This window comes from Procambarus clarkii, chromosome 38 (assembly GCF_040958095.1).
Source record: "Procambarus clarkii isolate CNS0578487 chromosome 38, FALCON_Pclarkii_2.0, whole genome shotgun sequence".
NCBI classification, from domain to species: Eukaryota; Metazoa; Arthropoda; class Malacostraca; order Decapoda; family Cambaridae; genus Procambarus; species Procambarus clarkii.
The window spans coordinates 3,114,075-3,127,273 of NC_091187.1; the positions used below are offsets into that span (position 1 = coordinate 3,114,075).

Sequence of the window (13,199 nt, forward strand, 5' to 3'; positions counted from 1 at the left end):
TGACCACAGGTGATAATGGGGCTGACACTGACCACAGGTGATAATGGGGCTGACACTGACCACAAGTGATAATGGGGCTGACACTAACCACAGGTGATAATGGGGCTGACACTGTCCACAGGTAATAATGCGGCTGACACTGACCACAGGTGATAATGGGGCCGACACTGTCCACAGGTGATAATGGGGCTGTCACTGACCACAGGTGATAATGGGGCTGACACTGTCCACAGGTGATAATGGGGCTGACACTGACCAGAGGTGATAATGGGGCTGACGCTGACCACAGGTGATAATGGGGCTGACACTGACCACAGGTGATAATGGGGCTGACACTGACCACAGGTGATAATGGGCTGACACTGTCCACAGGTGATAATGGGGCTGACACTGACCACAGGTGATAATGGGGCTGACACTGACCACAGGTGATAATGGGGCTGACACTGTCCACAGGTTGAGGACCTCCGCAGGATGAGTGAGCCCGTCAAGAGGCTGGTGGAGGCTGGCCGGGTGGTGGCCGTCAAGAGGCTGGTGGAGGCTGGCTGGGTGTTGGCCGTCCAGGAAGACCAAGATGGCTGCCGCTCCGCCAGGATAACTCTACAAGACGGACAGCTGTACCTCCACCCACTCCTGCGTCAGCCCTCGCCCGCCCACGCCCACACCCTCCAGGTTACTTTAATACACCCACTAGTCTTACTGAGTTATGATAACTAATATGATAACATTTTGTTATATAGTTATCAGCATGATTTATTTCATTTTCTGCAGGAGAGTGAGGTTGTGGGCATGCTGGAGCCCTCCTGCACCCTGGCGTTCCTTGACCTCGGGTGGGCGGGGTCAACAAGAGGGCAGGTCACCATCCGGCTGACCCCTGACTCTCCGCTGGCCAGACAGTTTGTGTTGTTGTGTACGGGCCAGCGGGGCCACACCTACTGCAACACTAAACTGTTGGAGGTGATGAACAAGGGTGAGCCGGGGGAGCATGTGGTGGCCGGAGACTACGAGAGTAATGATGGTGAGGGAGGAGCCTCACTGCTGCCTGACCTCCAGGAGCAGTACCGGGAGTCAGCCCGGGCATGAGCTGTGTGGGCCTGGTGGGGGCCTGGGGGTCCCAGGAGTGCCCAGTTCGCCATCACCACCAGGGACCGCCCGGGTGGTGTCCACTGGCCACGTGTCTTCGGTGATGTGGTAAGCGGCCTGGATGTGGTGAGGGCAGCAGTCAACCACAGTGACATTAGGGAGGTGACTGTGGTGGACTGTGGTGTTGTGCTGCCACTCTAGTTCACTGTACCATCACTACTGTGGTGTTGTGCTGCCACTCTAGTTCTCTGTACCACCACCATCACTACTGTGGTGTTGTGCTGCCACTCTAGTTCACTGTAACATCACTATCACTACTGTGGTGTTGTGCTGCCACTCTAGTTCACTGTACCACCACTATCACTACTGTGGTGTTGTGCTGCCACTCTAGTTCACTGTACCATCACCATCACTACTGTGGTGTTGTGCTGCCACTCTAGTTCACTGTACCACCACCATCACTACTGTGGTGTTGTGCTGCCACTCTAGTTCACTGTACCATCACCATCACTACTGTGGTGTTGTGCTGCCACTCTAGTTCACTGTACCACCACTATCACTACTGTGGTGTTGTGCTGCCACTCTAGTTCACTGTACCATCACTACTGTGGTGTTGTGCTGCCACTCTAGTTCACTGTACCATCACTACTGTGGTGTTGTGCTGCCACTCTAGTTCACTGTACCACCACCATCACTACTGTGGTGTTGTGCTGCCACTCTAGTTCACTGTACCACGACCATCACTACTGTGGTGTTGTGCTGCCACTCTAGTTCACTGTACCACCACCATCACTACTGTGGTGTTGTGCTGCCTCTCTAGTTCACTGTACCACCACAATCACTACTGTGGTGTTGTGCTGCCACTCTAGTTCACTGTACCATCACTACTGTGGTGTTGTGCTGCCACTCCAGTTCACTGTACCACCACCAACACTACTGTGGTGTTGTGCTGCCTCTCTAGTTCACTGTACCATCACTATCACTACTGTGGTGTTGTGCTGCCACTCTAGTTCACTGTACCACCACTATCACTACTGTGGTGTTGTGCTGCCACTCTAGTTCACTGTACCATCACTACTGTGGTGTTGTGCTGCCACTCTAGTTCACTGTACCATCACTACTGTGGTGTTGTGCTGCCACTCTAGTTCACTGTACCATCACTACTGTGGTGTTGTGCTGCCACTCTAGTTCACTGTACCACCACCATCACTACTGTGGTGTTGTGCTGCCACTCTAGTTCACTGTACCACGACCATCACTACTGTGGTGTTGTGCTGCCTCTCTAGTTCACTGTACCACCACTATCACTACTGTGGTGTTGTGCTGCCACTCTAGTTCACTGTACCATCACTACTGTGGTGTTGTGCTGCCACTCCAGTTCACTGTACCACCACCATCACTACTGTGGTGTTGTGCTGCCTCTCTAGTTCACTGTACCATCACTATCACTACTGTGGTGTTGTGCTGCCACTCTAGTTCACTGTACCATCACTACTGAGGTGTTGTGCTGCTAGTCTAGTTCACTGTACCATCACCATCACTACTGTGGTGTTGTGCTGCCACTCTAGTTCAGATTCAGATTCAGATTCAGATGTTTATTCAGGTAAGGTATATACATACAAGTGATGTTACATTAATGGATTGATATATAGATAGAGCTAGTACATACAATGCCTAAAGCCACTATTACGCAATGCGTTTCGGGCAAGAAAAACATTAATATCTAGAACTTAATACTAATTGAGCATAAAGAATAAAAAGTGTTGAGAACAAATACAAATAAAGATAAAAAAAGGGGGAACATGACTGAAAAAGCAGCACAAATACAATAGGTTGACAAACAGTGTTGATTAAAAAAAGAAAAAGAAAATAACAGACATGGGTTGACAATAGAGGAGTGAGGTAGATTACAAGGAATTTATTAGGTAGTGTTTAGTTTTTATCTTAAACTGGTTGAGAGAGGTACAGTCTTTAACATGGTTGGGAAGGTCATTCCACATTCTGGGCCCCTTGATTTGCAGAGCATTTCTAGTTTGATTAAGACGTACTCTAGGAATATCAAAACTGTATTTATTTCTGGTGTGGTGCTCATGGGTTCTGTTACAACCTTCTATGAAGCTTTTAAGATCTGGATTGGCATTATAGTTTAGCGTTTTATATATGTATAATACACATGAGAGAATGTGCAGTGACTTAATATCTAACATATTCAGAGATTTGAGTAGGGGTACCGAGTGATGTCTGGGGCCAGAGTTGGATATTGTTCTAATAGCAGCTTTGTGTTGGGTAATTAGAGGACGTAAGTGATTTTGGGTAGTAGAACCCCAAGCAGAAATACCATAGTTGAGATAAGGATAGATAAGGGAGTAATAGAGAGTCACCAGGGCAGGGCGTGGTACATAATATCTGATCTTAGAAAGAATGCCCACAGTTTTTGAAACTTTTTTTGATATATTTAGAATGTGTCCCTGGAAATTCAGCTTGTGGTCAATGAGAATGCCAAGGAATTTGCCATCTAATTTGTTACAAATTTGGGTATTGTTTATTTTGAGATTTATTTGATTAGAGGATTTATTGCCAAACAGAATATAGAAAGTTTTGTCAATGTTAAGGGTGAGTTTGTTGGCAGTTAGCCAAAGATGGACTTTATTTAGCTCAGTATTTACTGTGGCATTTAGAGCAAGAGGGTCAGGACTGGAGTAAATGAAGGTTGTGTCGTCAGCAAATAGAATTGGTTTGAGGTGTTGGGAGGCATTTGGAAGGTCATTAATGTAGATGAGAAAGAGGAGAGGGCCAAGTATGCTGCCCTGAGGAACACCAATGTTGATGGGTAGGGTGGGAGAAATTGTATTATTCACAGAAACATATTGGACCCTGTCAGTAAGGTAGGACTCGAGGTATTGTAGGGAGTGTCCTCTGACTCCATAATGATGTAATTTAAGAAGAAGGTTATGGTGGTTGACAGTATCAAAAGCTTTACGCAGGTCCACAAATAACCCAACAGGGAACTCCTTTTTATCAAGAGCTGTATGAATCGAGTTAAGCATACTAATAAGTGCATCGTTAGTGCTTTTTTTGGGTCTGAAGCCATATTGGCAAGGGCTAAGTATATTGAGTTTGGCTAGATATGAGTAAAGCTGCTTATATATAAGTTTTTCAAAATTTTTTGACAAGTTAGGCAGGATTGATATAGGTCTGTAGTTGTTAACATCTGTGGGGTCACCACATTTGTGGACAGGCGTTACTCTCGCTTTTTTTAGAATATCTGGAAAGGTTTGGAGTTCAAGTGACTTGTTGAAGAGCAAAGCAATAGCAGGGGCTAAAGATCTGGATGCTTTTTTGTAAATTAAAGTTGGTATCTCCTCAAGGGCACCAGACTTGGTTTTAAGGGAAAGGATTATCTCATTGACGTCAGTGGAGTTAATAGGCTTTAGGTACAGAGACTGTGGATAGTTACCTGTAAGATAGTCCTTAATGTCAGTACTGGAAGATGGAATATCATTTGCAAGGGATGAACCAATGGAAGAGAAGAACCTATTGAACTCAATAGCAGAATCAGAGGCTGAAAGCTGACCATCGTTATTAGACAGGAGAGTCGGTTTGTTATTTAAAGATTTCTTTGATCCCAATATTTGTGAAATTGTGCTCCAAGTTTGTTTAATGTTGCTCTTTATTTGAGTAAATTTATCTTCGTAGTATTTAGTTTTGGCTCGTCTAATTATCTTAGATAGCAATAATGAGTAATTCTTTGAGAATTCTTTGGAGACAATTCCTAACCTATACTTCTTCTCAAGGTCGTGTTTTTTGTTAATGGATTTCAGTATTCCCTTTGTAAGCCAAGGATTGTTATGCCTTTTGCTTGTGACTTGTTTTGTAAGCCTAGGACAGTGGGTGTTATAAAGGCTAAGAGTTGTTTGTAGAAAAGATTCACTGTAGTTCACTGTACCACCACCATCACTACTGTGGTGTTGTGCTGCCACTCTAGTTCACTGTACCATCACTACTGAGGTGTTGTGCTGCCTCTCTAGTTCACTGTACCATCACCATCACTACTGTGGTGTTGTGCTGCCACTCTAGTTCACTGTACCAATACTATCACTACTGTGGTGTTGTGCTGCCACTCTAGTTCACTGTACTATCACTACTGAGGTGTTGTGCTGCCTCTCTAGTTCACTGTACCATCACCATCACTACTGTGGTGTTGTGCTGCCACTCTAGTTCACTGTACCATCACCATCACTACTGTGGTGTTGTGCTGCCTCTCTAGTTCACTGTACCAACACCACCAATCACTATTGTGGTTTTGTGATGCCACTCTAGTTCACTGTATTATCACTACTGTGGTGTTGTGCTGCCACTCTAGTTCACTGTGTTGTGCTGCCACTCTAGTTCACTGTACCATCACTACTGTGGTGTTGTGCTGCCACTTTAGTTCACTGTACCACCACCATCACTACTGTGGTGTTGTACTGCCACTCTAGTTCACTGTACCATCACTACTGTGGTGTTGTGCTGCCACTCTAGTTCACTGTACCATCACCATCACTACTGTGGTGTTGTGCTGCCACTCTAGTTCACTGTACCATCACTACTGGGGTGTTGTGCTGCCACTCTAGTTCACTGTACCACCATCATCACCATCACTCCTGTATCACCATGGACTGCGTATTTTGATGCCAATGTAACTTAAGGACATACCTTTATCACTATATCATCATAACTTCACTATCTTTGGCATTTAACACTTTGGTATTTATACTTTGGTATCATATACCTGACAATCTCGGCTGTATCATCATCAATGCTATATCTTCTCAGTACTGTAACCTATCATTGCTGTATCACTATAGCTTCACTATCACCTCTATCACCATCACCTCAGGGCCCGCACTTGGGGTCATATACTGACCATGTTGAGTAACAAATTGTTGGTGTCACTATATGACAGCTGTTGTCACTGTTATATCACCAACAGCTCACTATCACATAACACTATCACTACTACACCAACATCATTTCTCTTTCACCGCATTATCACCTCACACTGATAGATTTCCTCCTTGCATTCACTGTTATATCACTATCATTGCTACAGTACCACCACCGCACCATCACTACTATATCACCATCACTGTCATATCACCATCACCTCACTACCACTACTATACTACCATCACTTCACTATCACTGCTATTTCATTATCACTCGGATGTGTTGTGATATTACCATACTGGTCCATGGTGTGTTGTGATATTACCATACTGGTCCATGGTGTGTTGTGATATTACCATACTGGTCCATGGTGTGTTGTGATATTACCATACTGGTCCATGGTGTGTTGTGATATTACCATACTGGACCATGGTGTGTTGTGATATTACCATACTGGACCATGGTGTGTTGTGATATTACCATACTGGACCATGGTGTGTTGTGATATTACCATACTGGACCATGGTGTGTTGTGATATTACCATACTGGACCATGGTGTGTTGTGATATTACCATACTGGACCATGGTGTGTTGTGATATTACCATACTGGACCATGGTGTGTTGTGATATTACCATACTGGTCCATGGTGTGTTGTGATATTACCATACTGGTCCATGGTGTGTTGTGATACTACCATACTGGACCATGGTGTGTTGTGATATTACCATACTGGACCATGGTGTGTTGTGATATTACCATACTGGACCATGGTGTGTTGTGATATTACCATTCTGGTCCATGGTGTGTTGTGGTATTACCATATGGGTGTGAGGTGGTGTTATGACCACACATACACCAGTATGATCATACTGTAGCTGGTGTATGATGTGCTCAAACTGTATAGTGATGTCTTGGCTGATTAGCCTAGTGTCATGAATATTAATTTATGTAGTTATTCTTTTTTTTGACAACACACTAGTATTAAATGTGTATTGCCAATGTATTCCCCATATATCTATGTATATTATATATCTGTACCATAAGTCCTTGCCATGTATTTGTGGATATATATTTGAAGTGTAGTGATTAGCAGTAGCCTAATGTCATGTAGCTTGAAAAACATCCGTATATACTTATATTATGGAACGCTACATAATGCTGTATAGGAAATATTATGTGAACTATGATGGAGAATGTATAAATTTAGGTCTCGGATGTATTACTGTCATGTATACTGTGTAATTTCCCTTTCATTATTGTTCATTACATTGTCCTCTAACATTAAATTAGATTTTGGCACTGTGGGATGTATACCATATGAACATGACTTTGATACACATGTTGTATATATATATACTTTATACTGCATTCATGTATACTTATGTATAATGGCTGGCAGACAGATGTCTTGTAATCCTCCCTTAACCCCTCCTACCCTCTCCCGCCAGTGTTACCATGTCTTGCCAATATGAATTCTTTGTTCAAATATTTTTATATCATGATATAATCTTTAATGTACTGAATTATTGATATGTAAGGTTGTGTATTATAGTCTTTATTTTGTTGATGTATGAATTAGAAGTTCTTGATCGAGATATGTCTGTATATGAGCTTGAGATATTTGAAAGAGAGGAGTCAGCTGACTCATAGAGGTGGATACAGTGTCGCTCCCGGCCAGCATGGCTCTGGGAGGTCACTCTTTGATTTTCTCAGTCGATTATTATTATTAACATCTTTATTGACAAAAATAATTACAATTTTGCCTAATCTGAGGATTTTGATAAAGTCTTATTAAAGTGAGGATAATGCTGGTATTCACTGTCACGCAGGACAGTGGGTCATACATAAGACAATAGGCCTAAACTGTAGGCTGAAGCACATATATATCATGGTTACAATCAATGTTTTAATGTATGGATATGTGAAAACAACTTTCTATTGTGCACTGCCACACAAGAGCAGGGATGGTTCATAAGTGATGCAGCTTAGAAGTAATATAAATAAAATTGTTCTTCATTCTTTAAAATGGACAAGCAAATTTTGGGTAAATTGTTAGGATGTCGTCCAGAACACATGAGTCAATAAAATAGTTACACAGTTGGTGGTACAAGAGGCCAGGAGGCCTGAAGTCCTTTACGGTTTCGCATTCAACAATATAGTGTTCTAGTGAATGCATTAAAGGTTTATCACAGAATTTACAATCTGAGTATTCTGGTAGTGGCTCAGCCTGTCTAACCTGCCAGATGTGTCTATAGCCTATTATTACAAAACTTGTCATAACTTTTAATACTGCAGCTTTCAGGTCTCTGGGCATTTCTTAGTTCTTCTAAATCTGAGTTAATTTCTTTCATTTGTATGTTTCTAATAATTGCATTAGTTAGTCCAAAGTCATAATCAATGTTTTCTTTCCTGCAAGCCTCATTGGCCAATCGATCTACAAAGTCATGTTTTCCAACTCCAACATGGGATGGGATCCACACAAATTTTATACAAGAGTTATTATCATTGGCAAAAATTACATTTCATTTAATATTACAAGCTACTTCCGACATACATTGTGATGGGTTATTTAAGGACTGCAGAGCACTTTTAGAGTCACAGAAAATAACTCCACCACCATTGAGCTTAAGGTATTCAGTGGCTAGATAAATGCCCAGTAGCTCGGTCTGTGTCGTGCTTGCCCAGTTGTTCAATCTCTATGTACTAGACATGATCATTTCATTCCCCTTATATACTGCACATGCACAACCTGTTCTACCAGTGCCTAACTGCGCAGAGCCATCAGTAAAGGCATAGGATTCAGTGGGTTTGAGAATTTGAAGATGACTGTCAATAGCTTCTAATGTTATACATCTCAAAATGTCAGTGTTATACATTTGTTTTACACTGATGGGGGGTATAATGTCGAGAGACCTCCACATCTTTCCAAGGGGGAATATTGTGAATAGTTTTATCAGGGTTAAGAGACACATTCAGTTTCTGAAGATTATAGGCACAACAACTGAGCCACACACTGTAGGGAGCTTTTTGCGGCGGATTGAGGGAACAGTCAGAATTGTTTAGAATGGATCTCAATTTAATTTGAATAGAGCTGGGGGGACCATTATTTTTCAAAGTTTTGGCGCAAAACATAGTATTAAGTAGAACTATTCTTTCGTAAATTGAAGGGAAGTTTAGTTCCTTTCTCATGTTAACAATTCTGACAGTTCTAGGACAACCCAGGATGATGCGCATGGCATCATTCTGTACTACATCTAGGCCTTGTAATTGTTTAGGAGAAAAATTAAGAAGATGCAAGGCATAATAATCAAGAACAGATCGTATAAAGGCAATATAAAAACTACGAGCATATTTTGTTACTGAAAAATCCTTTGCCAACAAGAGTTCTCAGTCGAGCGCATGTGTTGCCGCTACGGTCCGGGTTTTGTGACCTTATTTGTGTCATTTGACTGCTAGGATATTTGTCATGTTGCAGTAATGTATACCATGGATCAATTCTACCATTGTGCATCCTTTATACCAGGTGATAGGTGCTGTTATGTATCTTAGTGAGGTGGGTACCTGAGGATCTTAAGTGATGCCATTGTGCTGTATATGATATTGATTCCTCATACCTCATTTGTTAATGGTTGTGACACCACCACCACCCTGTATTGGTATTAGCAGCAAAATAGGCGCTAGTGTCCCACTGCGCCACGATAGAGCCTGGCGTCAGCTAGTGCTGATTGTATGCAGTTTAGAAACCTGTTGATGATCATGCCCAGCTTTGAGAAGCTGGATCAATCATTGAGTGTGAGTTTATAGATTGTATTGTTTTTGTTATGTTCATTTATGTTAATGCCCAGTAAACTGGAATATTTTTTGTTAGCATTTCACTCCCCTAGACACTTATTGATATTTGGCCAGGCTGTGTTTTCCATTGATGCTGTGTGTGTGTGTGTTTATATATATATATATATATATATATATATATATATATATATATATATATATATATATATATATATATATATATATATATATATATATATATGTCGTACCTAGTAGCCAGAACTCACTTCTCAGCCTACTATTCAAGGCCCGATTTGCCTAATAAGCCAAGTTTTCCTGAATTAATATATTTACTATAATATTTTTCTTATGAAATGATAAAGCAACCCTTTTCTCTATGTATGAGGTCAATTTTTTTTATTGGAGTTAAAATTAACGTAGATATATGACCGAACCTAACCAACCCTACCTAACCTAACCTAACCTATATTTATAGGTAAGGTTAGGTTAGGTAGCCAAAAAAAGCTAGGTTAGGTTAGGTTAGGTAGGTTAGGTAGACGAAAAAACATTAATTCATGAAAACTTGGCTTATTAGGCAAATCGGGCCTTGAATAGTAGGCTGAGAAGTGCGTTCTGGCTATTAGGTACGACATATATATATATATATATACATATACATATATATATATATATACATATATATATATATATGTCGTACCTATTAGCCAGAACTCACTTCTCAGCCTACTATGCAAGGCCCGATTTGCCTAATAAGCCAAGTTTTCATGAATTAATGTTTTTTTGTCTACCTAACCTACCTAACCTAATCTAACCTAGCTTTTTTTGGCTACCTAACCTAACATTACCTATAAAGATAGGTTAGGTTAGGTTAGGTAGGGTTGGTTAGGTTCGATCGTATATCTACATTAATTTTAAATCCAATAAAAAAAAATTTACCTCATACATAATGAAATGGGTAGCTTTATCATTTCATAAGAAAAAAATTAGAGAAAATATATTAATTCAGGAAAACTTGGCTTATTAGGCAAATCGGGCCTTGCATAGTAGGCTGAGAAGTGAGTTCTGGCTACTAGGTACGACATATATATATATATATATATATATATATATATATATATATATATATATATATATATATATATATATATATATATATATGTATATATATATATTGTGACGGTAACGCGTTGGTGTTCGGCTGTTCAAAGCTAGGGGTATGGCCTCGTCACATAGAATTAAAAAAAAATAGAAAATCTGGAACTTCGTCTGTGGTAAGGTAAGGAGAAGACACACAAAACACAAGTAAATTTTAACAATGAAATTTTAATTACGTTAGATAAACAAAACATGAATAAAATGGACATACAAATTTGTATAATAAAATCAATCAATCAAAATAATAAGAATAATTTAAATGACAAAGTGAAAAGTTACGTTAAGACAAGTGAGCAATAACAAGAAGTGCAAATAACGTAAATATGGGTGCAGGAATATTGGCTTTAAGCTATCACCTCTCTTAGTACACGTAAGCCAAAGCTTTAGTCTACCAGGAAGAAGTGTTAACCGTATGAAAGCACTGAATATTCTGAGGACTGAGGTCGTGGCGGCCCCAGACATCAAGTAGTATAGTGGGTGGAGTGCAGTTGCAGCCAGACCGGTGGCCAATCAGCGAGGAACCGGCAATGAGACAGGTAGTTTGGCGGTTTGAGCTGGAGCAGGTGTTCCTGGCTGCATACGTTTTGCTCTCTGGCAAACCTTGCTAGTGTTGTTGTCGTTGTTGGACATTTCTTCCATAGTAGTTTTATATAGATGTATCGACGTATTTTTGGAGGGAAGAGCAGGCTCAATCTCTTGAAGGAGATTATCGTCACAATATATATATATATATATATATATATATATATATATATATATATATATATACATATATATATATATATATAAATATATATATATATATATATATATATATATATATATATATATATATATATATATATGTATATATATATATATATATATATATATATATATATATATATATATGTATATATGTATATATGTATATATATATATATATGTATATATATGTATATATATATATATATATATATATATATATATATATATATATGTATATATGTATATATATATATATATATATATATATATATATATATATATGTATATATATATATATATATATATATATATATATATATATATATATATATATATATATATATATATATATATATATATGTCGTACCTAGTAGCCAGAACTCACTTCTCAGCCTACTATGCAAGGCCCGATTTGCCTAATAAGCCAAGTTTTTATGAATTAATTGTTTTTCGACTACCTAACCTACCTAACCTAACCTAACCTAACTTTTTCGGCTACATAACCCAACCTAACCTGTAGAGATAGGTTAGGTTAGGTTAGGTAGGGTTGGTTAGGTTCGGTCATATATCTACGTTAATTTTAACTCCAATGAAAAAAAATTGACCTCATACATAATGAAATGGGTAGCTTTATCATTTCATAAGAAAAAATTTAGAGTAAATATATTAATTGAGGAAAACTTGGCTTATTAGGCAAATCGGGCCATGCATAGTAGGCTGAGAAGTGAGTTCTGGCTACTAGGTACGACATATATATATATATATATATATATATATATATATATATATATGTCGTACCTAGTAGCCAGAACTCACTTCTCAGCCTACTATTCAGGGCCCGATTTGCCTAATAAGCCAAGTTTTCCTGAATTAATATATTTACTATAATTTTTTTCTTATGAAATGATAAAGCAACCCTTTTCTCTATGTATGAGGTCAATTTTTTTTTATTGGAGTTAAAATTAACGTAGATATATGACTGAACCTAACCAACCCTACCTAACCTAACCTAACCTATATTTATAGGTAAGGTTAGGTTAGGTAGCCCAAAAAAGCTAGGTTAGGTTAGGTTAGGTAGGTTAGGTAGACAAAAAAACATTAATTCATGAAAACTTGGCTTATTAGGCAAATCGGGCCTTGAATAGTAGGCTGAGAAGTGCGTTCTGGCTACTAGGTACGACATATATATATATATATATATATATGTATATATATATATATATATATATATATATATATATATATATATATATATATATATATATATATATATATATATATATATATATATATATATATATATATATATGTCGTACCTAGTAGCCAGAACTCACTTCTCAGCCTACTATGCAAGGCCCGATTTGCCTAATAAGCCTAGTTTTCATGAATTAATGTTTTTTCGACAACCTAACCTACCTAACCTAACCTAACGTTTTCGGCTACCTAACCTAACCTAACCTATAAAGATAGGTTAGGTTAGGTTAGGT

General features: G+C 39.1%; 1 protein-coding gene across 1 annotated transcript; it reads left to right on the plus strand.

Annotated features, from left to right (window-relative positions):
• The first annotated feature begins 462 nt into the window (after positions 1-462).
• Positions 463-3,623, plus strand: LOC138372207 (uncharacterized). The gene is made up of 2 exons (XM_069337522.1): positions 463-672; positions 772-3,623. The coding sequence occupies exons 1-2, from the start codon at positions 475-477 to the stop codon at positions 1,081-1,083; spliced, it is 510 nt and encodes a 169-aa protein (XP_069193623.1). The 5' UTR covers positions 463-474; the 3' UTR covers positions 1,084-3,623.
• Positions 3,624-13,199: the final 9,576 nt, after the last annotated feature.